This window comes from Peromyscus eremicus, chromosome 20 (assembly GCF_949786415.1).
Source record: "Peromyscus eremicus chromosome 20, PerEre_H2_v1, whole genome shotgun sequence".
NCBI classification, from domain to species: Eukaryota; Metazoa; Chordata; class Mammalia; order Rodentia; family Cricetidae; genus Peromyscus; species Peromyscus eremicus.
In genome coordinates this window covers 29,427,329-29,454,809 of record NC_081436.1, presented here as the reverse complement: position 1 = coordinate 29,454,809, position 27,481 = coordinate 29,427,329, and the positions used below count along the sequence as shown (strand labels likewise).

The 27,481-nt window shown below is 48.2% G+C and overlaps 1 protein-coding gene across 1 annotated transcript in view; it reads right to left on the bottom strand.

Annotated features, from left to right (window-relative positions):
• Nucleotides 1-3,189: 3,189 nt before the first annotated feature.
• The window catches only part of Ago2 (argonaute RISC catalytic component 2), an 80,659-nt gene continuing 56,367 nt past the window's right edge, over nucleotides 3,190-27,481 (bottom strand). Inside the window, exons 9-19 of the mRNA XM_059248121.1 lie at nucleotides 27,293-27,412; nucleotides 27,020-27,142; nucleotides 20,049-20,182; nucleotides 17,521-17,705; nucleotides 16,140-16,299; nucleotides 13,044-13,134; nucleotides 10,424-10,618; nucleotides 8,194-8,328; nucleotides 5,867-5,968; nucleotides 4,365-4,564; nucleotides 3,190-4,159 (exon numbers count right to left, since the gene is read on the bottom strand). Coding sequence (XP_059104104.1) covers nucleotides 4,051-4,159; nucleotides 4,365-4,564; nucleotides 5,867-5,968; nucleotides 8,194-8,328; nucleotides 10,424-10,618; nucleotides 13,044-13,134; nucleotides 16,140-16,299; nucleotides 17,521-17,705; nucleotides 20,049-20,182; nucleotides 27,020-27,142; nucleotides 27,293-27,412 — 1,554 coding nt within the window. The 3' untranslated portion in view covers nucleotides 3,190-4,050. The remainder of the gene's footprint in view (nucleotides 4,160-4,364; nucleotides 4,565-5,866; nucleotides 5,969-8,193; nucleotides 8,329-10,423; nucleotides 10,619-13,043; nucleotides 13,135-16,139; nucleotides 16,300-17,520; nucleotides 17,706-20,048; nucleotides 20,183-27,019; nucleotides 27,143-27,292; nucleotides 27,413-27,481) is intronic.

The following is a 27,481-nucleotide window of genomic DNA, read 5'->3' as shown; positions in this document are numbered from 1 at the left end:
TCACAGAAAGGTTGCTTATGGCTTGTCCGGGGCCACCGGGATTGTCCACTGCCTGCGTAGCAAAATGCCCATGAAAAATCCTTGTAACAATCCAAGAGGTCAGGGCCATGCTGAAGGACCCTGAAGGTTCCTGTGACCGGCCAGTGCTACCACCACAGGGACTACCAAGAGAGGCCGCCCAGCCCTAAGGCCTCCTGGACACTCAGGGGTCCCAGCTGCATGACTCGGGGCTGGTCTACCCTTAACACACTGTATCAAATATAGAATTTGATTGAAAAACTGCTTGTAAAAATAAAATTCAAATCACCCTGCAGATCAATGCAAAAGCATACCGCTGCATCTATAAGAAAAACAATTCATCCAGAAAAACTACATCTTGTGGCTTCCAAAAATAAAGCATCCGCAAGCCTGAAGGTAAACGTCGGGTCATTTATAAAAGTTGGGGGAAATAATCTCTACCATATCCATCAGGTACCACATGCATTGGGATAGCCAATTCAGGTGAATCAAACTGGAGCAGGAGAGAAAAAAAAATAAATAGCAACATCTGCATTTAAAAACAACAAAATGACATATAACAATGAAAAAACCCTGCCCAACCCCACTGCAGGGGCTGTCTTTCTGTCGAGTGCTCAGTAACAGGTAAACATGGGGAAAACAGTTGTTGGGCTAGCTGTGGACAGCACGGAGCCAGCGACCTCCTCACTGGCCTCCCTGTGGCCTCGAGGCCAGGAAGCGGGTGGGTGTGAGGAGTGGCAAAGAGGCCGAATCTGGAGAAAGCAGAGTGGACCAAGTAGTATCAAGTGTGCATGTGAGGACTTCCCCAGGCAGCCTCTTTCCAGAAGTACAGGTGTGCTCAGCTTCAGGGTTGATGGGAACTAGGAGGATCTGGGCTTGCGACACAGTGGTGACAAGATGGGAGTTTTGCTAGTTTTACTAAGGGCTCATCTACAGAACGGGGCCTTGAGGTCTCCCTAGAGTTTTAAATCGCTTCATCAGCACGGGGAGAAGCTGCTGCATGGTGTACACAGTGGTAAAGGGATAGAAGTCATGACTGGGTTTTGAAAAGTGAATATCTTACAACATACTAGGAAGAGTCCCAGCGTGGGAGTCTGATTGGGTAGCCTCTCTTAAAGAGACAGGCACATCCTAGTTTCCCTTGCAAATGGATACAGAGCATAACAACACAATCACATTCAGTTTGCTTAAAGCAAGGCACACCTTACTTAACAGTGGGGTTGGAAACACAGCTAGCAAGTTAAGTGGGCAGTCCTCAACCTTGGCCAGGTATCCCCTCCTCAGGAGATACTTCAGGAGCTAACGGCCCCTGGTGCGGCCTGGTAGCTGGCTCCCACAGAAGACTCTGAGGTCTCACACTGTCTCAGAACTTATGCTAATAATAAGGGGAGGGCAAAAATCTGGGGAAACAATTATTTACCTGAGAAATTGGAACTCCAGCCATTTATAAACTGCACCATCGGATGTGTGGACGATGTGCATCTAAACTCAATCGGGGACATTTGGTCTGGGGATGGTTTCCGTATTAAAAGTGTCACAAATAATCATCAGCCAAAGAAAGTACTTTAGCCCATCAAAAAGAAAACTTATGCTTCAAGATGATCAAAACAAAACAAAACTCCCAGCTCAGGTTTTTGTTTTTTGTTTTTTTTTTGTTTTTTTTTTCCCCAGCTCACAAGTGCTCCTAGGTGTGAGCTCTGACAGGGTTCCTTCCTGCTCCCTTGGCGTCATGGGGGACTGCCTCAGAAAGCCTCCACAGCCACAGGGGTGGGGGTGGGGGAGGGGGTGGCCTAAAATACAGATGCCCAGCAGGCTGCGCCAGATCCAAGAGGCTAGCAGCGGGCCTGCGAATCTGTATTCTAACACACTCATTTGCATGACTGAAATCCCATGGCAAGGGGCGAAAGATACACCTTTGAGACATCCGGTGTTAAGAATGGCCAAAAACAATCTAATTTCAGAGTCTGAAAGTTTACCAGTTGAACAAGTTCTTCAGCCTGACCATGCTTGGTGGGCTAAGAGTGTTTTTTATATCCTTTTGGACACAGTTTGAGAAAGTGCCACTTGCCAATGGGATAGCAGGCAGCCCCAGTGCTTCTTAGACTGGAGTTTGTCACTTTAAAAGATTTTTAAAGACACAGCAAGAAGAGACTAATGTCATTAGTAAGACACCCACATGCACACACAGATACACACCCCGCTGAGGGTATGAATTCCCAGGTCGCTGCGTCTGCCCTGCCCACCAGCTCCAGAGCAGGTGGGTGATGGGGCAGAGGTGGCACTGTGCCCTCAAGCATGAGGTGCCAGCCACAGTGGAGGGCAGGGGTGGGCACCCTTGCTCCACCGCAGGGTCAGAGGTAAATCACGCAGAGCTGGGGGATGGGGGGAGGGTAACGACCGTCAGCAGGGGCAGAGAAAACCCACAGAGCACAAAGCAGCACAGAGAGAGGAGCCTCAGCTCCTTCCGGGAACTCGGATGTGGAACACGGACCTGATTCTCGCTCAGCTTCAGGATAAGCACAAAAAGTCCCCCGGGACACACGCACTGAAGCGGCTGCTGCCACCGACAGAGCCGCTTGGGGTGTCCCTCAGTTCAGTGGTCTCTAGGGTGGCAAGGCCAGGTTGAGGCCCAGAAGCAAAGGCCACCCAGAGCAGTCTGTGCCTTCCCTGCTGGCCTTGTCCACCATCGGCTTCTCGGGTATGCTCCGTTCCTACCTGCCAGGCCCATGCCAGCAGAGCCGCCGCCGGCAGCTCGCTCTCTCTCCATTTCAGTGCATAGAGCCTACAAAACCCACCTTCCAGAACTGTACACCGAGAGAGGTACGCTCGTCCGTGAACTCGTTCCCAGCAATGGAAGAATAAATAAATTCCATTTGTGCTTCATCGGCTGAGCGACACACATGGAGGAGGCAGGGAGGGCGGCAAATTACTGGCAAGCACGCTGTCCTTCCCAGAGGTACAGGCTACACAGTCCACACTGGGGGCGGGGGGAGGAGAAGGAAGGGCGCATCGCTGTCACGTGAAGCCAGTTGCATATTCCTCTACTTAAGCACTAAAAGCCACAAGAGGTGGCCTGTCTCCAGGCTCCGAACAGCTCCTGATATGTGAACCAGGTCCCAAGAAGCACCCCATAGTCAACAAAAGGAAAACAGCATCTACCTAGCACATTAATACTGCAAACCAGATATATATATTCTTCTCTTACATTAAAGACATAACAGTGAAAAAAGATTGTACTGTATTTATCACCACAGACCCGTATTCTTTAGAAACTTTGGAAAATAAATGTCACAGTCCCACAGGACAAATCTTATGATTAGACTGTCAGTATATTGTCTTTTTTTCTCTTTTTAAATAAATTTTTATCAAAATGGCACTTGTCTGCCAATCTCTCGGACCTGTCACTGCTGTAGACACACGTGACGGTCCGCTGCCACTATGCCTTCGTTCAGGCCTCGAGGGCAGGCAGTGGCAGGCAAGAGACACCATGGACACCTAGCAGCCATCTGCCCTGGGGCTGCAGGGCACATGGCGTCCCTTAGAACTGAACATTAGTGACAACTTCTTAGGGCCAGGCTTTAAAACCCCAATGGTGATGGCGTGGCTGTCACGCTCAGAGCCTTCACAGCTAGGTGGAGCCCATCGATTTCATTGAGAATCAGGTGTTTAAAACGAGTAATCGAATGACCGAATAAATTAATGTTTTAAAGCCCTGAGAGTTCACAGACTGGTTTTAGGACATTTTGTTGTTGTTATTTTGTTTTTAGGAAACATGGGACTCTTTCAGTGAGCAGCTTATGGGTTTTGGCAACCATGTTTCCTACAATGGGGTCTCAATACAGGCCTGCAGCTCAAAATCCATGTTTGAAATCTGGGACGGAAGGCATTCTGGAAAATGGAGGATCTAATAAAACCAAAGACGTCTCATGTTCGATGCTGGCTGTCACGAAGGGGCTGGGCATCTGTTGGTCTGAGTGTAGCTGGTCTCGTGTGAATCCAACTTGGTACACAATCGCTAAACACTACAACATGTCAAGCAAAGTACATGGTACGCAGTGTGTCCTGGTGGACCTGGACCGCTTTGGCCAGCGCTTGGTGATCTCGCCCATTGCTCTGCCCAGAGGTATGGCTTCCTTCAGCGCTGCAGAGGAAGACACAATGCACACAGTCATTACTGGACACCAATCCAAGAACAGGAACCAGACACATGCATGGAAAGAGGCATGGCTATGGCCACAGGGCTGACAGATGGCCAAGGAGACAGTCGCTCTCCTCCATGGAAGGCATTCCTCAACACCTATAAGAAACCAGCCTCGTCTCAACCGCCTCCCAGGTACGACACTTACCTGTCATGTTCTTTATCCACCAGGTGGTACCTGGCGCGGAAGGCCACCAGGTGAGCGTAGTATGCTGGCGCAGGTATGGACACGGAGCGCGTGCAGCGCACGTAGGTGTGACACAGCTGGTATGTCAGGATCTGCAGCTCGTCCGAAGAGAATCGATTGTCATCCCAGAGCACGTGGTAGTGAGAAGGACGGCTTGTCCCCTGGGAGAGGTCAGAGGGCCAGGAACAATCACCGTGAGACCTTTCCCAGGAACCACAACAATCATTAATTATTCCTGTTAAGACAGGCATGGTGGCACATGCCTGGGAGCCCAGCTCTTGGGAGGCTGAGGAAGGAGGAGTCCAATTGGAGGCCATCCTCAGTAAAAGAGAAACACCCTGTCTTCAATCCTCAGAGCCATCCATTTTAAAAGCCCCATACTCTAAAATCGATTATACATGTGTGTACTTACATACAGGAAAATCACAGCTAAGACCTTCCCCCGCCCTCCAACCAGGCCTTGCTTACAACATTAATCTAGGCTGACCCGCCACTCAACAGTCTCCAGTCTTGGCTTCTTTGGGACTGGAAGGACAGGCAAACATGACTATGCACAGCTCACAGAGTAACAGTAAATGTGGCCGTGACTCAAGACAGCCAGCAGAGAAGATTTTCACTGTTTCTAATACAGAGAACTGATCAAAGTCTGAGGTGACTGATGGGTGTGAAGGGTGCTCCACTCCCATCACAGGCTGTATACCTGTGTTAAAACATCACACTGTGCCCCACGCCCCATAAATATTCATCTGATGTCGCAATAAAAAATAAAGAACATTTTAGAAGGGGCTGATTGAAAGACAATGCCCCCTGGATATATTAGGTATTCTACAATGTTTTATTTATCGTACCAAGAAAAAAAAAATCTCCCATCAAAGCCACATATTAATATTAACATTTAAAAAGTGGGAGTTGGAAATATTTGATGGCCTTTTTTCCCCTCCAGAGTCTCCTGCAAGGAAGAGTGGCATGTGCCTAGCAGAAAGGGTGGTGGCTCCTCTCTGCCTACCCTCTATTAGCCAGTCTTCAAAGACCTACTCTAGCATCAGGGAGACAGCAGACTGCTGCCTTCTACAGGAGCCACAGAGCATTCCAGTACTTTCCTTGTCCCGGGATTTTATTGGTAGCTTGCAGCTGGACATGTGCTCTCCAGGCCCCAACCACAGTGGCTTCCTGTAGTCTAGCTCACTTCTAGCTCACTAGCTGCCAGAATAGAACACTCCACACCCCTTGGCCTTGACCATCACTGTCTCTTCCGCCTTGGTCTTACCACACCTACTTCCACACGGGTTCCTTCCTACTTCTTCTTTCCCAGTGTCTGACCCAGTCTTCTGGTACCTGGGCAAGAACCCACCTCTCCTGGCCACAGCATGACCTGGAGCCCCATGGGCATACTCACAACACACCCCAAATGTATGACAACATCCCAAACATCCCTGATTGTCAAATGGAGCCGCCCTTCTTACCTGGATGCCGGCATGGCTGCACAGGTAGAAGTCAAACTCAGTTGGATGGGTGATTTTGGTGTCTACAGTTGTGCCTGCTGGAATGTTCCCACTCTTCCCAACCTGCAACAACACAGAGCGCTCATCAGGTGCGGCAGGGTGGGGGGCAGAGCTTAACTCGGACTGCGGTTATTGTTCACACTGCATCCGGATGCTACCATCAAGCAGTCTGTTTACTGAAGGATCTGCATTAAACAGATGCCAATAAAATAGGCTATGCTCCAACTCTCTATGTGGCTAAGCATGAGACCAATCCTGATGTCCCCAACTCCACCTCCCAAGTGCTAGAACTGCACTGGGCACCACTGTGCTGAGCTAAAAATATTTCAATTATACATACAAAACACACAGAGATTCTGCTGGGTGTGGTTACTTTCGTGCTTTTCTTGCTAGCACAAACAATAATGCCATAAAATCCCTCTATTGATTATTTATAGACAGGGTCTCATGTTGTACCCCAGGCTGGACTAGAACTCACAGAGTATTGTAGACTGGACTCAACTCATGGCAATCCTCCTACTTCAGCCTCCTGAGTGCCGGGTGACAGGCCTGTCACTATGCTCAGGTAAACAATTCCCATACACAATCTCCTTGAACACCCAGGTCATTTCTTATTTTGGCAGGACGGACACAGAAACTGTCAGAATCGTGTTCCAAGCTGGTGATGGATCTGTACTCCCATCACCAGCGTGGGCATTTCCTCTTGAAATGGACGGGGTGCCATGTCCTCTGGTCAGGCCTCCAACAGCCTTATCCTTGGAGGCAGGACCAGGGAAACAGGAGGAGACACAACACCTCATGGCTGGGGAGTGGACATGCTGCCTTGGAGCCTCTGACCTGGATCTCAGTCACTGCCCACGCCTGTCCACACTTTGTGTTATGACGTGGTAAATAACCCCTCCTTTCTACAACGGCACAAGCTTTGTTGGTTGTTTTTAAAATGTGTGTTCTTACTCCTTTACCGTCCTCTGCCACGTTTTGTGAGGATCCACAGCCGAGGTCTGTGTAGGAAATCTGCCTGTCAAGCTTTCTGGGCCCTAAGACTTCCAGCATGGGTGACTTAAAAAAAAAAATTTGTGGGTTTTAGCTCCGGAGATGATTTTGTAAATATACATAACTCCATAAGCATCTGCGACACATTTCAAAATTCTCCGGCTAAGTGTCACTGTCTGTGAGGAAATGCCGTCGCCTGTCTCCTCTGCTTCCATGGAGGGGGTCCTCTCCCTCCTGCACACGCCATCCTCACTCCTTTCTTATTAGTGCCCATGCTGGGGGAGGGAAGCTGTCTCCAGGCACTAATACCTCCTCCGGCAACAGAGACACGGGGCTGGGAGCTCCACAGCTTCCTTTCATGGTCTGCAGGGCCATTTCTCATTTTATAATCAGTGCACTCAAGTCTGCGGGCTGAGCTGATTTGGTATGAAACCATTTGAGTGCTCTGTAGTTTTTCTCTTTGTTCTATCTGTAATGCATGAGCTACGGGCAGCCAAGTGAAAGTGTCAAGCTTTCTTAAACTTCATTTGCATAATGATCAAAACATATGGTTTCTACGAGATTAAGGTTTAGAAACCACCCGAGGCTTCCTGGTCCTCCCATGTGAGTCTTCTCACCATCTCCAGGCCCTGCTCCCACCCACGCTCGCCTGTTTCAGGTTCTGACAGAGGTGTGCCGCAACATCCACCTGTGTGCTACTGTACTCGTCAATTTCCCCCCGAGGTCCTGTAAGCTTTCGTTGGTCTTTTTTCTTCATGTCATTTTAGGATATAGCATTGGAGAACATAGCTATAGTACTGTATTGCTGAGGGGTTCCTTTCACTGTGGCAAGGTACACCTCAGTCTCCCCACAGACAAACACTGGGCCACCCTGGAGGAGGCCATGGGGCAGAGCTGAACCGCAATGACCACCATGCAACAGAGTGTGGTGATCCTAGCGGATGGGTCTGGACTCACAGTGCTGGCTTCAAGGTCTGGTAGACACCCCGAAGTCCTGCCCTTCTGGGTGAAGCACAGAAAACACGTTTCTGGGTATGGGAGGATGGCTTAGTCAGTACAGTGCATGCCACGCAAGCACAGAGACCCGGGTTTATTCACTGGAATTGCCATGAGTTCTGACACTTTTGTCACTGAAACACCTCTAGATCACTGATCAGATACATGACATTTCATGCCTGGACTTCCCTCACCAAAGCCAGGGGGGTCTTGCTAGACACCTGAGCCTGGATCCTCAGGAAGCCCTGCCTCTCAGAACAGTCTCCCCAGACTGTGACAGCCACAGGGCTGGGACTCACCCGCTCATTCTTGTCTGTGCAGAAGAGGCGTGTGTGGTGGCGCTTCTGCACCACGATGAACGTGATCCCCGGCTGATAGTCCTTCTCCAGCTTGATGCAGGCCTCTCGGATGGCCAGCAGCTCATGATGGAGGACCTGCAGGAGGGGGCAGCCATTAGGGGCCTTGCTCTGTAGGCAGCTTAGCCTGCGCTAGGCCAGGGGCACCCCTCTGCCTTCTGCCAGCCAGCTTGCCTGGTTTCATTCTGCTGCTCTGATAAAAAGACTCCAAAGGCCAACGTGGGAGAGAAGAGGGTGTATCTTACATCTAGCTTATACTTCCAGACCACAGCCCATCACTGAGCAAAGTAAGGGCACGAACTCAACAGAAAACATGGAAGAATGCTACTCGCTGGCTTGCGCTCTGTCTCTCATTTTTGTTTATTCTGATTAGCCTGTAACTCACTATGTAGACAAAGATAGCCTTGAATTCACAGAGATCTACCTCCTCTGCCTCCCCAGTGCTGGGATTAAAAGGATGCACCAGTATACTCAGCTCAGCTAGCTTCCTCATATAACCCAGGCCCACTTGTCTGGGGATGGTACCGCCCACAGTAGACTGTGCCCGCCTACATCAAGTAGCAATATGAAAATGTCCCACAGATACAATGCTGACAGGCCAAGCTAATTGAGATAACTTCCTGAGGTTCCCCTTTCCCAGACAACTCTAGTTTATATAGATTTGATAATAAAAATTATGGCCCAACTTTTATCTACATGGAGACCGAGGGCACCCAGGTTTTATGGTTAAAACTAGAAAGCGCACAAAACTGCTTGGCATGGGATCCACAATGTTCTCATTATATTCTCACAGTGCTCAGTAAACAGCACTGTGAAGACTCGTGGACGTGGACAACCGAGCCATTTGTCACTTGCTTGCTGAGAGGACAGGAAAGACACATGGAGCAAACACTGTCTTGAGTCAGACCTGAGCTCTTTGGCTGAGGCACCAAACGGCACACTCAGCAACAGCCATTCCGTCCACCTGTCAACTGTCAGCCCTGAAAGTGAAGGTGTCCTGGGACAGAATGGCAGTACATAGATGGGTACTCGGACTTTGGTTGAGATAGTGTCTCCCCATGCTGCTCAGCTTAGCCTCAAGGCCTTGGCTCAAGCAATCTTCCCACCCAAGATTCCAGAGTGGCTGGAACTGCAGATATACGTGGCCAAGCTGCTCTTCAGTGCTCTGTCTCTCTCCTCTCCCCCCTTTCTTTCTGAGACAACATCTTACCACACTGCCCTGGCTGGACTGGAACTCACAGAGATCCGCCTGCCTCTGCCTCATGAGTGCTGGGATTAAAGGTATGTGCTACCATGCCTGGCCAGATTTAACAGTCTCAATCAAACACTGTTTACAATGCTTCAAAAGTGTGTCTAGAATTCTAGTGCAGACAATTCAGCTGTGGGGAATCTGGGATTCTCTGAGGGGTAGAGCTGAGAAAGGCAGGTCCAACCTCGCTACCAAAGAGGAGGACTTGGAAAGCCTGCGAGTACAGAAAGCTCTACGCAGAGGCAGCGGGGCTCTGGGTCATGGCGTACACCGTGGAGGCTGACACCAAGGCTCTTGCAGAGCACAGCTCTGGAGGCTTGGCCAGGAAGGGCCGAGGCTGACAGTGTACTCCTTCCCAGGAGCCACGAGTATCTGTTCTGAAAAGGAAGAGCTGCAGCTTGCACCCCGGATAGGAAGGCAAACGCACATGTCCTCTGTTGTATGTCATCAGCCTGTGATGAAGACAAGCAGATTCTCAAGCCCTTCAGACCTTAGACTAGGGTGAGGTGGAGAGAGAAGTAGCCCTGACCAGCAGGGGAACCCCAGGGCAGCAGCTCCTCGAGTTCCAGGCCATAGCGGGCTCATACTGCTACTGAAGTTTGGCTGGAGTATCTGCAAGGCCCTCCTCTCACTGTCCTGGGCACTTATGAGGCCTACAGCTCTCCAATCCCACTGTATTGGTCCCCGAACACTATCTTCAAAGAGCTCCAAGCTGTCATTGGACCCCAAACCCAATTCTCATATTCCTTGGCTTGGTTCCACCCTCACCTATATAAGCCCGAGCTTACATCTGCAGCTGCACCCCTGTCTTCCCCCATCACGGGCCCCAGAATCTCATATGGCATAGCTTGAACCCCTAATCTGCCTTCCACACTGTGACCAGACAATCAGCAAAGGCCGGGAAGACAGCTGAGTGCAGCCCACCTGCTGGAACTGGCCCTCAGAGACGCCATCTCTGTAGAAGATGATGCGGGTGGGCTTGAAGCGGGTCGACTTGTAGAACTGGATGAGCAGCTCCCGGACCATGGCAGCCAGGTCCTGGATGATCTCCTGTCGGTGCTGCTGGACACGCACGGTGGCGCAGTAGCGGTTGGGGTGTGCGTCCATGCTGCCCACGACCTGTGGGACACACAGTTAGCAGGGGGCGAGGGCTTCAGGGGTCCCTCTTTCAGGGTCCTGCTGGACAGCCTGTGAAGAAGCATCTCCCCACAACGTCCCTCACAGCAGAAGGTGCTGCTAAGTACCTTCTAAAGATGGTACACGAGACAAGGCAAAACCGGCTGGGTGGTGGTGGTGCACGCCTTTAATTCCAGCACTCAGGAGGCATGGGCAGGCAGATCTCTGTGAGTTCTAGGCCAACCTGGTGTACAGAGTTCCAGCACAGCCAGGGCTATTACACAGAGAAACCCTGTCTTAAAAAACCGAAAAACCAAAAACCAAAAATAAAATAAAATAAAAAATAAAAAAAAAAAGGGCAAAACTGAGCCTCACCGTGTGTAAGGTCAGAGGAGGTGGTTGAATTATCTGTGCAAAAAAGCAACCAGGGAGCCTCTAGTTTTTCTAGAGCAAACGCTTCTCCAAAAAGTCATATGCATATCAAAGACTTACTATCTCCAGACTTTGGTCCCTAGGAAGGGCACAGCCCCTTGGAGCAAGCTGGCCGTTTAAGGGGTCATCTGAAGGAGCAAACCAGAGAGCCAGAGTGCCAACCACAGGGCTTCCAGGGTTCTGAGATTAGGGGACCCAGGGTAAACTGACCAGCTACAGCTAGGGCCTGCCCACTTCCGAGCTGGGGGAAGCACTTCCCTATACCTTGAAAGCACTAAGACAAGGCCTCTGTGTCCCTGGGAAGCAGGTGAGCTGCTACCCCTCTGAGAAGCTTTACAGAGCAATGTCTCTATGCCCTCCCAGAATTCCTTGCTCTGGACCTTGCTTGGGGTTACAGTTTTTCTCTCAAACCTACAATTTCCCTCTTATACTTTGGGAAAATAGACCCAGAGATATTTCAAGCTGGTATAAAGAGAAATAAGCCAACATGAGTGGAAACCTGTTCCTATTGATTGAGAACTGTGGGCACCGAGGATAAACACATAGATTTCTGCTCCTGAGAATTTGATAAGCCTGGCTCTGATGCCTAATCTTGTTTGTTTGAAATCAACTTAAACCCAAGCAGCTAGGCATGCCTGTGAGGGATTTTCTTGATTGCATCAGCGGAGGTGGGAAGACCCGCCCTAAATCTGAGTGGCACCTTCTAGTGGCAGCCTTTTGCATTTTGCCTGCTTGTCCAAACTCTTGTTGGCAAGTTGTTCATCCTGTTGCTGCAGGAAGACTCCAACTTAGACTGAAAACCAGAGCTAGGACTGCAGAGACATCCAGCCTCGTGGACTGAACAAGTACTGATTATTCTTGGCCTTTCCATTGTAAGACTACATCCTCTACGCCGCCCAATAAATCTCTCTCTGTGTGTGTGTGTGTGTGTGTGTGTGTGTGTGTGTGTGTGTGTGTGTGTGTCCCGGACTAATACACTGGCCTAAGCCTCCAAAGCCTACAGAGAGAGAGAGAGGACCTATGCACAATGACCCAGAAAAAAACAAAAGCTAATGGTGACCAGGTGGAGCCCCAATGTGGCCAAAGACCTGGTACCCCAGCTCTAGACGCCACCTGCAATCCAAACCTGAGAACTGTGCCCAGCACACATGACACAAATGGGGGCCCCTTCCAGTCTGGAAGCTGGGATGGGGTCTCGTCCTATACGGCATCCCATACCCCAGCCTTTAAGACAGATCAAACAATGGCGTTAAGTCTGTTTGGCATCTGCTGTATGCCGGGCACTGAGGAAGTACCTCACACATCCTTTGACAGTCCTAAGTACAGTACTTGTACAGCAGCAGTACATGTCAGAAGTCCAGAAAGATTAAGCTTAGTTGAAGGAGAGAAACCAGCAGTGTGCCTTGAGGCTGAGGCTCAGCTGGGTGTAAGGCCGCTACTGCCATGTCGAGTAAAGGGACTGGGGCCCACTCAGACCGAGGCTGAATGCATGCACAGGGCCTGTAGGTCCCATTCCACACCAGGTGAGCACTTCTCTGATGCTGGAGAAACTGATCATGCAAGAAAGTACTTGTAGGGATAGGAACTAAGGTTCAGACAAGCAATCCATAACAGCCTGTTGCTTCCTTAAACACATTCGGCCACCCTGGCTCCAGAACCCTGGATTCTTGACTAGAATGACAGGGAAGATCTTCTGAGAACAGGGAGTGGCTGCTGAATGGTCAGCCAAGGCTGCCTTGATGGACAGGGGAAGCCCACCAAATGCGCCACAGACAGCAGGGTAGGTGGCAGCCTGCACACCCCTGTGACACCCTCAGTGTCCCCTCCAGTCACCAATTTGCCATTAAACCATGATCTGACCAACCAAACAGGTGAGTAAGCTCCATGTCTTTCTCCTCGCCACACCACAGCAACAGACCACCAACCCTTGAGGGCCAAGGGTGCCCCAAGCAGCATGGCACCAGAAGAGAGCCCAGAGGACAGTGTGGACACTTACTGCAGCAATCGAAGGCTTCTTCCCATCCCCAGCTGGGGGGTGGGTGACATCGGCTCCCAGGAAGATGACAGGTTGCTGGAACACTGGAGGCCTAGAAGAAAGTGGGTGTGGGAGGCCCCGGCTTAGGACAATGCATGGATGTCTGATGACGTAAGCAATATAAGTCAAGTTGTTCCCATCCCTCTCTGGGGGACAACCCTAGTGGTAATATGTACATTTCCTAAAAGATCTTTCTGCCTCCACCCCACTGCCTGGGTGACAGGCATGAACTGCCAAACCCACCTGGTTTAGGCTGTGCCAAGGCTTGAACCCAGGGCTTCACGGATGTTATGCAAGCCCTTTACAAGTGAGAGACACCCCCAGCAACCCCAACAGAATCCTTATCCTTAGAGACACACACAGAAAGCCTACTGGGTTAAACAATGAGGTCTGGGATGCACCAGAGCAAGAGCTGAGTATGCAGCCATCTTGGCTGGGCACTGGGGGTGCCTTGTTCAAGGCCTCTTACCTCCATAGGGTACTCTAGGATCTCACCTGCCCCATGACTCATTCTCTTGGGGCTGCCAGAGCACAGGAGTTTAAGTAGCATCCTGGGCCCCCAACCATAGCATGCACTCCCAACTCCCAATACCCTAGTCACTTCCTTTCATGGCCACCAATTCTGGCTGAGACCTCCAGGCTGAATGTTCACTACCTGAGGGAGTGGTGTGTATATAGCCAGGGCAGGGGAGACAGAGACAATGATAGCTCTCCATGCATCAGCCAGAGGAATGCCAGGCCTGGCCTGTCATACAGTTCCACTAGGAGCAGCTCCTAACTTTATTTCCATCGTGGCTGTTCTTCTAAGAAGCAACAAGAACACAGAGGCCAGTGGCACACATCCACACCCACTGTCTGCCACCAGCAATCTCGTGGCTGCTGCTGATGGCTGGAGAGGTGACGCAGCGTAGGCATCAGAAAGGGGTTCAGTCAGCCTGTCTGCCTTCTTGTGATTTTCTTTTTTTTTTTTTTCCCCTTCATTTTGAGACAGTCTCATGTATCCCAGACTAGCCTTGGACTTCTGATCCTCCTGCCTCTACCTCTCAAATTCTAGGACCATAAGAATATGCCTCCACATCTGGTTAACTGCCAGGCCCCACATACATCAAGAGACTTGATTCTTCTAAAGGTAGCCTGAGACTATTACAAAGAACCCAAAGACAATTTGACGCCTGTCAGCTGGGAGAGGTGAGGTGGCCAGAAGGGCATCTTTGTCCCTAAGAGTAAAGATTGACACCTCCAGACAGTATTCTCTGTGTAAGACTCTGGGTCATGCACAGCCACGACACCAGCTGAGCACCACATCTCTATCTGAGGTGACTTCCCATGTGTTCAGAGAGTCGGGCACTCAGAGGTGAGTGTGTCTCCCAACCAAGTCAGGCTCAGCAAAGGCCCAGAGAGTGACCACAGCAGGAATGCTCCTGGACAGCACCCCACCACCACCACCACCACAAGCACCCACTCAGGACATAGCCATAGAACAGAGAAAGCACTTCCTGAGTGTTAGGCATGTGCCCTTTCCAGCGAGGGGAGGGTAAGTGTTAGGGAAGTTGCCTGCCACTTCTAAGACACAGATTGTTGGTGGCACTGTGGTCCTGCTAACCACGCTCAAGATGTCTGTGTCCCCTGGTCTCCCTCTCCTCTGTGGACAGTTAAAGCAGGAGCTGGGTGCTCCACTGCAGATGCTGATCACTGCTCACCACTACCAAGCCACCCAGCAGACACAGTCGGGTAGCAGCTGTCTTCCTACACGTGGGTGGATGTGACTCACCTGCCATGGGCAAAGACACACCTGCCCTCGGCTTCCTCTCCTCTTTCATCTGTAGCCAAACAAAGCTGGCGTCCCATGAGCCCAGGCTGCTGCTGCCTCACAGGCTCCTTCTAACTCAACTCCATACTGTCATGGCAACAAGATTCCTCCTTCAAGGTCTCCAGTGACTGCCACATCACTGGGTCCAATGATCAGGCCACACAGTGTGGCTCATTGGCATTTTGTGATGTAAGACACACTTCCCTTGAGTGCCATGACTCGGATGCCTCCCCTCCTTGCCGCCTTTCTGTCTGCTACCCTGAACTTTACCCTGGGCACAGGGCTCAGATCTCCTTGCTATTCACTCAAGGGTGCTCATCCAGCCTCATGGCGTTAATACCAGAGGACACCTGGGCTCTAACAACGAGCCTCCTTCTATCTCCTGGCACAGGCCAGAGTCCAGCTGCCCAGCCCCAGGCACTCCTCTGTCATGAGGGCCCTGTCTTTGACACTAACTAGACCAAGAGCTTGAGATGACTGTCGCTCTCCCGCTTCAGTCTCTTTAATCTAGTCCACCTGTCTCTCTCTCCAAAATAATCTGGGCTGCTCAGCCTGGCTGTCCCCGACTCATCCTGGCACAGGCCGGAACAAGAGGCCTCCCAGGTCCACGCCACATGGAGCCACAGCCAGTCCCCCAGAACACAGGCTTGTCCATCATCCCCCTGGTCTTTATAGGCAGTTCCTCAACCAAAGCTATTACTGGGGTCACTGTCTTTTGCCTCCACCACGGGCCCACAGTCTGAGGAAGGACAAACATTAACTTTGGCCTTGTCCTCTAACCTCAGGAGGCACACGAGGAAGAAGACACAGCTCCACACCCGCAGCCCGCAGCCCTATGGGGGCCTGCTGGCTGCCAGTGCATGGCCTGACTTCCTGGGCCAGGCATAGGCCCCATCAACACTGGCTCCTATATGGAGCCTTCAGTCCAGAGTGCTCTGATCCCAGCAGGAAGCTACCAGTGAGAAAGTGGGAAACACCGGAGTCTACACCGCAGTAATTCTCCAGGGATCAGTGGACGGGTGTGGGAGCCCATCTCCTGGCCATTCCAAACAAAGCCCTCTTGACCTCACTCTCACACATCTGTAGTGGAGCTTGCTGGCCCCAGCACAGGCAGCAGGGGTAGCAGTGGCCCCACACTAATTTCTGACTATTAGGGAGCCCAGAAGTCATCCCACATGACCTGCAGACACCTCTCACTGACCATCCAAACCAGCCAGTGTCTATGCAGCGGGGCGGGGCCATCTCACCTGCCCTGGGGCAGCAGGATGTTGTTGACGCCTCCCAGTTTGACATTGATTTTTAAGCAGAGATTGGACAGGGTCTGTGGCGTGGTCCTCTGCACGTTCTTCATCTGCACGCACTGTGTGGCCATCCCCAGCACTGTGTCTCCCACACGCTTGACTTCGGCTGTGGAGCAGAGGTACACACGTCACAGCTCCCAAAGAGGAGCAGCTGCCTCCTGCCCCCACGTGGACTGCACGCTGCAGTGTTCAGCCACGGCAGCTGCCCCAGGCACCTGTCTGGGGCCCGTCTGGGGCAGATGGGGGGGGGGGCAGAGCTCCTGACCGAAGCCCGCACTGCCAGGCACCTGGGCCTGCCTCACCCTCATCAGGACGGGAAGCCGGAGGCACATCTCACACCACCCATTTGTGAACCAGGGCCCAGGGTGGGGTGAGCAGAAGCCAGCTAGAACTGAGGCTTCGTCATTCCTCAGAAGGAATGACACCTCATGTTAAGCAAATGCTTGGGTAGCTAAAAATAAAAGCACCGGCCTCCTCAAAACCTTTGGCAAACATAGAACCAACATCAAAGAGCTGTGGGGGATCCATACTCCCCCATCTCCAGATTCCTTCCCGAAGCAGCTGGTCATTGCTCCTAGGGCTGTTCTAGAAACCAGGACTCCAGGGGCAATACTCATGGCGTCCAAACACCACTACAGTAAGAAAGCCTTTGAACTTGGAGGGAGAAGCATGACTTTCATGGGTCTTTATCTGCCTGTGGCTAGATAGAACAGATAGCTGCTTTTCTTGGCCCCTGCACCACCAGATCTCACACCAACACTCTTCTGGCTGGAAGCCTGTAGGAGCAAATAGCTCTCACCTTGCAGACCTGTCCATGTACCCTCCCCGCACCCTGAGAGCCTCTTGATTCATTCCTTTATCTGATTCATTCCCTTTTCGCCAGTATTACCAGGCTTCAAACTGATGAATGAGCGACTACCCTCTCACATAAGAAAGTCCACCCTTGACTGGGGTGGTAGCAGGGGTCATACATGCTGAGTCCAGGGGAATCAAGGGTCAGTGGGGCTTCCTCAGGGAACACTGGCATATTAGGGGACCCTCTTCCACCTGCCAACACTGTGCCACAGCCACAGCATGAACATGAAACCAACCCTCAAGTCACAGTATGGGCCACAGCGTTGCTAGATTCCTGGGACTGTGGCTTCATGTAAGACAATGAGGATGATTCCAAACACTGACAAGAACAACCAGACGCCCCTCTCCCCTCTCTGGCCCAGGACCAGGCACGAAGCAACCACTCAGTTCAGTCAACAGGAAGGGGACCAGGCAACCCACACCCACTGTAACCCACTCAACTCCCTAAAGCCTGCAGATAGCTGACATTTACCATATACAGGAGTTTTGCCAGGCAGGATGACCACCACCAGCTGCAGACCAGCATAGGTGTTCTTCAGGTGTCGGAACATGGGCTCCACACTGTCTGCCCCCTGTGCGTATTTACAGAAGCAGGGCTGACCCTGGATAGGCATCCCGGCGTCTCTTGAGATCTTCCTCAGTTGCTCTGTGAAGGACCTGAGGGAAAAGGCAACCTTGGTGAGATGTATAGCGGATGGTAGGGACGCCATATCAACTAGAGGTTCTGAATAAGGTTTACAAAGTGGGGGCGGAGGGAGCATGCTGCTGGGCACTGGTGGCCCGCGACTTTGATCCCAGCACTCGGGAGGCAGAGGCAGGTGGATCTCTGAGTTATACATTCAAGGCTAGCCTGGTCTACAGAGTGAGTTCCAGGACAGCCAGGGCTATACAGGGCTACACTGTCTTGGGGAAAAAAAAAAAAAGAAAGAAAAAACAAACAAAAACCCATGTTTATGCAGGTTAGAATTAAGTTTCTTCAGGGCTGGGAATGGAGCTCCGTTGACAGAGTGCTTGCCTAGCATGCAAAAGGTTTGGTCCCCAACACTACACATTCCAGGCATGGTGATGGATGCCTGGAATCTCAGCATTTGTGAGAGGCAGGAGCGTGTATAGTTCAAGGTCATTCATGACTACATATTGAGTTCTAGGCTAACCTGGGACACACGAGACTGTCTAAACGATGAAGAAATAAGTTTTTTATTGCCTTGGCCTCCAAGGGCCAGAGGTAGGGGGTAGGTACCTTGCCATGCTAGAATTAAATCTCAGATAAAGGCAGAAATCAAAGCTCTATCAACCCATGGAAGCGGGGAGTGGGCTACACACCCATGCAAGGCCCAGGGATGACTACGCTGGGATAAAATGGCAGATATAAAAGGCATGCTTGCTGTCTCCCCTTAGTGACACGGTGTGGATTTTTTGTACCATGCAGGTACAAGCTGGGCTAGCAGACACAGAAGCAGGAGAAAGTAGGACAAGTGGCAGTCAAGCAAAGTCAGGTGACCCTGAGACTGACTGTGTCTATGTTCAGAGTAAGAACACTTCCAATCAGCAGTGAAGATTCCCACCCAGTGGGTCAGTATTCACCTCCCCATTCGCTGCACATACAGAACCCATGTGTGTGCACCTGCCATCATGCCAACAGGTGGGCGTGCCTCTGGATAGAGAGAGCACGGGTGGAAGATGGGCAGGAGGTGGCCACTACCCAGCCTTTCCTCTGCCTTTGTTTTCACTGGGGTTCTGGCTCATTCTGTTAGAAGCACATGCCACCAATCAACAGGAGACAGCCTCCGGCCAGTGAACTCTGACCTGCATTGGACACTGTCACTGAAGGGCCTCTTGCTGAGGTGGTCAGGTGGCAATTACACCCTGCAGGCTTTGGGGTCCTCCTTTTACTGCCCCCAGAGAGGCAGAAAACAAATGTCTCATTTCCCTCTAACTTTGAAACAAAAGTACAACCCCAGGGCACATTCTTGCTGGCAGCGGTCAAGGTTGGTCATGCCCAGGCTCCCCTGCTACTGGCCCAGTGACACTCAGAGTCCTGGGCTGAGAAGCAGGGCCTCTGCGGCCTGTTGTACCCACCTGCCCCGAGCTACTGGAAAACTGGCAAAGTATATGCCAAAGCTTGCTGGGTTCACTGTGACCCCTCCCCTCAGGTGCGTAGGGAACAGCCACTGCTCCCAGCACGACTGTCACCGTTTTACAATCCCTTCCCATCCAGTTCCCTGTTTTCCGTTTCACTTAATGCAGATGTTGCACAGCAGCATTAGGGAAAGGTGCTCGGGGAAAGCCTGACGACCTGAGTTCAATCCCTGGAACCCACGTGGTGGGAAGAGAGAACCAGTTTTCTCAACTTAGCCTCCGACACCCACATGCGTGCTGCAGTGGATATACACATATCCACCCTGCCACACAAGCAAATAAATAAATCTAATTAAAAATTTTAGCCAGGCATGGTGGCACACACCTTTAATCCCAGCATTTGGGAGGCAAAGGCCAGTTGATCTCTGAGTTCAAGTCCAGCCTCGGTTTACATAGCGAGTTCCATGATAGCCAGAGTTACATAGAGAGACCATGAATTTTTTTTAAAAAGAAAGAAACCTCAGAGATAAGTGTCCACTTCTACTTCCTTAGTGACTAGTTTCTTTTGAGATGGAGTCAAGTGTTGCCCAGGCTGAGATTAAGAAAATTTTGCCCCTCAGCCTCCTGGGTGACTGTGACTATAGGTGTGCATCTCCACGCCACTCTGCCTGGACTTTTATCCTGCTTTTTGTCGTTTTTCTGTACTGAAGACTGAGCCCAGGCCCCTGTGTGTGGTATTTCCTGTGCTCGACTGTATTTTCAACTCACTGATCAGGTGCTCTGACCTCTTCCCGAGTCCTGGGGGTCACCCTCGGCAAGTGTTCTTTGTTAGACAAAGGCTTCCAAGCGCTGACATCAGAACCCCAATGACCCGCCCTCTGACCAACAGAAACAAGACCAGGGGGTCTCAAGCAGGCTTACTTCAGATGAACTTCCGTGCACTGGCGCTGGGGTGCGAAGCAGGCGATGGCCCACACCTTTATCTCGATGCCTGTGTGAAACTGCTTGTTTCTCATGTCCCACACACCCTGGACAGGGGTGGCAATTGCCTTGTTCTGTAAATAAAGTGGTTTGGAGTGAGGAAACAAATGGGAACACCCTTGCTGCTGGTTCCCCCGACCAACAATGACTCCTAATGCACCAGGCCATGACTGGTGTGTTGTCTCCATCTCTCTAGCACCCCCTAACCAGCACTGTCAAGAACCCACACACATGGACAACATGGCAGGTTCTAGATGGAGGGTGGTGAGCTGGATGAGAAATGGCTGGTTGGCCGGACAGATGATGAACTTGTAGGTGGACTGGAGTGAAGAGTCAAATGAATGGATGGAAGGGATGAATAAATGAGTAGATAGAAGGATGGGATGAGCAGAGCTGGAATCATGGATAGAGGTAGGAAAGGATGGGTAAATGTTTGGGGAGAATTCCCACAGAGCTACACCTGGTTTGATTCTGGAGTGTTAGCACCTAGCTTTGATCTGCCTTCTATGATTGTTACCTCCTGTCTCCTGTACCTTCTGTTTGGGGTCTTATCTGAGAGTTTCTTAGGGGTTCAAAGCCTATGAAAACTTAGTTTAGAACAACCCAGAACACTGTGGTACTCCTTTACTGAGAATTTGCATTTGACATTGTCCCTTTGGGGGGCTTAAGAGGTTTTGGTATACGGAATTGACTTGCTAAAGGTGTGAATTGTATACCAATGAAAAAGCCCTTTGCTAAGTGACTGAGGTTCAGTCCAGAGAGAGGAATCCACCCTGCAGCTGGAAAAGGCTAAGAATCATCCTTGAGGTGCCTCTGTGTCTTGATTCTACGGACTCGCATGAACTCACACCCCATATACAACATTTTGGCGCCCAAGGTTAGACAAGAAGAACAGAGGATCTGGATATCTTAAGGAATGGAGGAAAGTTCACTCTCAGGGTATGAGAACTCCAGGATTGGCAAGGTCATGGGGAATTTAAACTCCCCATCTCAGAAGCAAAAAAATACTAAAATGCTTGTTAAAAGAAAAAGTAGTAACTGCACAATTTTTAAAGATAGAAAGAGAATGGCTTCTGGGACAAAGAATAAATCAAGAAAATAGGCCCTTCTTAGTAGAGAAAAGGGAAAGAAAGAAAATTTCCCCATAGAAAAGGGAGAAATGTTCAATCAATCAAGAAAAAAAGATTTTCCTGGTAAGAAGAGGAAAAATAAAGGAATGAAAAAGGCCTCTTCTCAGTAAAAATGGAATAAGAAAAAGCTCTTTCCAATATAAGAAATTGAGGATAGCTGAAACACTCAGAGCCCTTTCTGCCTGTCAGCTCTTTCACAGATCTGCCCATCAGGGCAGTGTGGAAGGATTACAAAGAAGGACAGCAGGAGGGCCTCACTGCTGCAGCCCCAGCCAGCACAGCAGGCCCAGAGCTTGGAATTTTCTTGTTGCCTGCTTGCTTAACTTTGGTTTAAATGTTTCTTGCTTTTTCCCTCAGAGCAGAAATAACTCAATATTAAAGATCCCTCGTGGGAAATATTTTTTATTTTTCCTTAATAGTGGGAATAACTCATTATCAATGGTCCCTTCATTGGAGAGAGACATACTTTTAAACAAGCACAACTTCTAGTAAAAAAAAAAATTGTGGTCACAGCATAAGGTACTAAGTCAACGTTGCTTGAATTTCCAGAGATATTAGTCATTCATTGTATAAAGGATGTTCTCTTCTCGATTGTCTAGTTAACTTAAATGTTTAAACCTTAGTAAATGTACTAAAAGAACAAAATTCATGATTTTAAACTGTATTATTGGGTATGCTCTTGTCTGTTTATCACTACTGAAAATTTGACTCCTGCTTTCTAGAAATACTTGTTTAAATTCTATAAAAATGTAACACCTGAAACAGACTGAGCTGTTAGCTTATTAGATAATATGGCTACTAAGGTAAAAGCTCATAAAAAATGATCTCTTACTGATAAAGAGCCTATAAAAATTATTTTTCCACCAAATAAAATACAGTCAAATTGTTTGATCCACACTGTTAATAACTGACAAGTTAAATTAACGTGTTACATGGGATTTATAAAAAGGATCCTCTCTTTAACATTTTATAAAACTATTCCATAGTATTGATTAAAGTTACCCCTTAAAATCCTATAGAGGGGGGCTGGAGAGATGGCTCAGAGGTTAAGAGCACTGCTTGCTCTTCCAAAGGTCCTGAGTTCAATTCCCAGCAACCACATGGTGGCTCACAACCATCTGTAATGAGATCTGGTGCCCTCTTCTGGCTTTCAGGGATATGTGCAGACAGAACACTGTATACATAATAAATAAATAAATCTTTAAAAAAAAAAAAAATCCTATAGAGATTGTTTTCAATGCTTTTATAGATGGCTGATGTGAAAAGGACTGTGCAAGTAAATGCTGGCTGTAAAGCTGCTCAACTGTTCTTACTCCCATATTTAAAGGTAAAGCAGCTCCAATTAAAGGACAGGAGGTTTTGTAACTACTGAAAAGAAAGTATTTGGACAAACTGTTATCAATAATATGAAGCTAAAGTTACAATTACAAATAAATGGCATTGAGATTTCAGGCCTACTAGACACTAAGGCTGATGTATCAGTTTGTAGGCATTGGAACCTTATCTCAAGTAAAACAGAGTGTAGAATTAATTAAATAAATATATAGGGCCTGGAAGGACAAATAGGAATGTTAAAGCCTTATGTAGCTGATATAGCCATGAATTTATGGGGGAGAGATTTGTTAAAACAATGGGGAATTCAAATTAATATTCCTATAATTTCAGAAACAGCTCATATAAAAAGGATGTTAAAAATGGGTATGTTCCTGGGAAAGATATTAGGAAAAACTGTCAAGGGAAATCGCAGGCTATGCAGGTTGCCCAACAACAGGATAGAATAGAAAGTGCCTATCCCAATTTGGAGTTGGGGCCACTGCTGGTAACCCAACTGCTCTGCCTTTAAATGATTAAATAAGAAGCCTATATGGATGGAGCAATGGCCCTTAACTAAAGAAAAATTGCAGGAGCTTGAACGACTAGTAAAAGAACAGTTAGATGTTAAGCACATAGAGGAAACTGCTAGTCCTTGGAATTCTCCTGTGTTTGAAATAAAAAAAAGAGATATGGAAAATGGAGAATTTTAACTGACTTAAGATCGATAAATAAGATAATTCAACCTATGGAATCTTGTAAGCCTGGAATTACTTTACCTTCTTTATCATCTAAAGATTGGCCTATTATAGTTATTGATTTAAAAGACTGCTTCTTTACTATTCCTTTACAAGAACAAGATAGAGAAAAATTTGCTTTAACAGTTCCTAATTATAATAATGCTCAACCAGTAAGGCGATACCATTGGAATGTCCTTCCCCAGGGAATGTTAAATAGCCCAACCTTATGTCAATATTTTGTACAACAACCACTGGAAATGGTTCGTAAACAATTTCCTCAATCTATTATTTATCAATATATGGGTATTTTATTGGATGGTTCTGATACAGATACCTTAGAAAGAAATGTTTAAAGTGGAACAGAAAATTTTACCCTGTTGGGGATTACAAATTTCTCCTGAAAAAATACAAAGAGGAGATTCTCTTAGTTATTTAGGATTTAAATTAAGTAAACAGAGAATTTACCCACAAAAGGTACAGATTAGGAGAGATCAGTTCCACATTCTTAATGAGTTTCAAAGATTTTGGGTGATATTAATTGGTTGTGTCCTACCATTGGATTGTCTACTCAAGAAATAAGCAATTTGTTTCAAATTTTGGAGGATGTCTCAGATTTAAACAGTCCAAGACAATCAACAACTGAGGGTAATCACACTCTAAAGGAGATGCTTGTTAAACAAAAGGGGGATATGAGGACCCCCAGGAATAGACTGCATGACAGAAACAAAGGCTGCTGAAAGACTGTGGAAAGAACTGATGAACTGAGTCAGCCCATGTGTCACAAACGTTTCAACATCAAAATAGTCCAGGGAAAAGTGTTAAGTTAGGGTCCAGGTTATGCTTATGTTTCTGCAGGAGAAACGAGAAGTTGTGGATACCAACAAAGTTAATAAAACTTAAGACATGAGCAAGAGAAATTTTCTAGATGCTTAGGCTGCTGAGATACCTCTGGGAAGAAAAAAACACAAAAGGCCTTTGGAGCAGACAGCTAATCCTCCCACCTGGGGACAGCTTAAGAATTTTTGTGACAAAGGGGAGGCAATAATTCGGATGACTCAGAAACCTCAGAATGCTACAAATTTATACCTTGCTCTGTATGCTACTGGTGGTAACTGTGCAGGTAAAAGAAACTTATCATAATTATAAGCTTTTCCCCTAATCCTCCAATTAACTTAGCAGTAAGTTGGGGAGATACAGGTATTCCTGTAGTGGCTAATGAATCTTCTTGGCTACCTGGTCCTTATAACAACTGAGGTCCTGTTCAGCCAATGGAGGAGGGTAAAGAGATTAAAAATTATACTGTGGGAGTACAAGGAGTTCCTATTTGTATGGGAAATGGAATTCAATGTGTAAATATAACCTTTCAAGTATGGCTATCCATGGTCAATACTACCCATTATTATGATAACAAGTTTTATATGCTTCATGCATCTGGTTTTCAAGGACAGGAGATTAATGCTACTAGTTCTACAAATCTACCGTTCTGTGAGATGTGGACTACCAACAAGGAATCTGACTGGTACACTGGCAACCACATAAGAGTGAGAAACCTCCAGTGCTAATTACTATCTTCCATGGAGATGTCATTGATTGGAGCCCTTAAGGCTTCCCTCAAGGAAAATATTCTCACTCAGAGTTAAGGTGGAAGTGCTATAGTTTGAATGGAACTGTAGAAATTAGTTCTCCTGTTAATGAATCTATCCAATGGCATGGAGTTGGAATGTCAAGTCCTCTCCTGCAATTTGGCAATTCCATTCAGACTAACGTATGGAAATTAGCAAGTGCCTTCCACCCTCTTAAAGTGTGGGAAGGAAAGTTAAACATTAAGGATAAGTATACTTTGTCCTTCAGACCAAATCAAAGCCATCCTTTCATGGCATCTGTACCATTACCATACTTGTTACTAAAGGGGCCTAAATACAATGGCACCCTAATAATTACAGCATCATTTGTGAACGCTGCACCCTTCATAACTGTGTTAATTCTAGTATGTCTTTAAACTTAACCTCTGAAAGTTTATACATTCTTAGAGCAAGGCCAGCAATCTGGATACCAGGGAAGTTGCTGAGGCCATGGCAAGACTCACCTCTGATGATCCTTGTACAGAAGCTCGCTGAAAGAATAGTAAGAAGAACACGTCGAATGGTTGGACTGATTATTGCAGTTATTATGGGAACTATTGCAGACTGCTACTGCTACAACAGCTGGAGAGGCGCTTCATAAAGAAATTCAAACTGCTGAGTTCGTTAGAGACTGGCATAAGCATTCTACAGAACTTTGGACTGAACAAAATAAAATAATGAGATAGTTAATGAGTTAGCTGATTTGAGACGAGCTGTTATATTGTTGGGAGATCAGTTAGAAATATTGAAGGAGCCAATAAAATTAAAATGGGATTGGAATGTTACGTCTTATTGTATTACACCTTTAAAGTTTAATGAAATCAATTATGATTGGGGAAAAGTTAAAATGCATTTGAGGGGTCACCCTAATTCTTCTCAAATGATTTATAATTTACAGTAAGAAATTAAGGGAACTTTTACAAAAAAAGTGACCTGATAGGACAGGAGTGGATGTTACGGAAAGCCTTGCAGATACTGTAGCCTCATTCAACCCTGTGAATCAATCACTTTAACAGATTTCTTGTTTTAGCAAGTGTTACTCTTGTGCTAGCAACAGTAACCTTATTGGCTTTAAAATGTATTTTGGCTTACTTACATGAGATTGTAAAATAGACAGAGAAAAGGCTGAATTTACTATAAAGCTACATAATCTCTAAAATAATTGATTGTTGCATATAAAAAAGGGGGATATGTTGGGAGAATTCCCACAGAGCTACACCTGGTTTGATTCTGGAGTGTTAGCACCTAGCTTTGATCTGCCTTCTATGATTGTTACCTCCTGTCTCCTGTACCTTCTGTTTGGGGTCTTATCTGAGAGTTTCTTAGGGGTTCAAAGCCTATGAAAACTTAGTTTAGAACAACCCAGAACACTGTGGTACTCCTTTACTGAGAATTTGCATTTGACATTGTCCCTTTGGGGGGCTTAAGAGGTTTTGGTATATGGAATTGACTTGCTAAAGGTGTGAATTGTATACCAATGAAAAAGCCCTTTGCTAAGTGACTGAGGTTCAGTCCAGAGAGAGGAATCCACCCTGCAGTTGGAAAAGGCTAAGAATCATCCTTGAGGTGCCTCTGTGCCTTGTGTCCACCACCTGCATGAACACCCACACCCGATATACAACAGGACCCATGTGAACACCCCTACACCTGATATACAACATAAGTGGATGAGGTTGAGTGGAGTCAGATGAATGGATGGTTAGATGAAGAGATGGAGGTGAGTAGAGTCAGACACCATCTGAAAAAACTCTTTAAGAAGGAGGTGGAGTTTTCATGAGATAAGACAGACTTTTAGAAACACTAAAAGCAATGTGCAAACTTGTTAAAAGGATACAAACAATGAGAGTCTTTGTCATGCATGGGCCCAATGGGTGCAGTTGAGAGCAACCACCTGTAGTGCCCAGTGTTTACCCCACAAGGAAGGGTGGTCACAAACCTGAGAACACACATGGCTATCCTCCCTGCCCTGCACACCCGTCCGCATACTTGTGCGGGCGTGTACACACACACACACACACACACACACGCACGCACGCACACACACGCACGCACGCACACACACGCACACACTCACGCACGCACGCACCATGCCACCCATCTGTACCTACCCTGCCCCCATAGAGGATGGAGGGTGGCTGCAGAACCCGCCCTGTCACATCTGTCATCTCGTCTTTGACCATGATTCCAAACTCACGAACATATGGGTCCGTATTGAAACTTGCACTTCGCATCTTGAGGAAGGAAAACAGAGGAAGACAAGTCAGTGGGGGCCTGTCTGCTCCTTCCGGGGGCCATCTCGGCTCACAGCGCAGGAATGTGTGTTGAGGGGTGCCCTTGCCATGGTGCCCTATCCTGGAGGAAGCTGAGAACCCAGTGCTCACCAATTTGCTGATCTCCTCTTGACGATCTGGGGCCGACCTGGCTGTTGCTCTGATCATGGTTGAGGTCTGATTGTCTGTTAGCTTTTTAATACATCTCTGTCCAGCTACTATGTTACAGACCTACAAAGAAGACCCATACATGTCAACACATGAGCTGTGGTAGGGGGAGTTTTCAGGGGCTCAGTATCC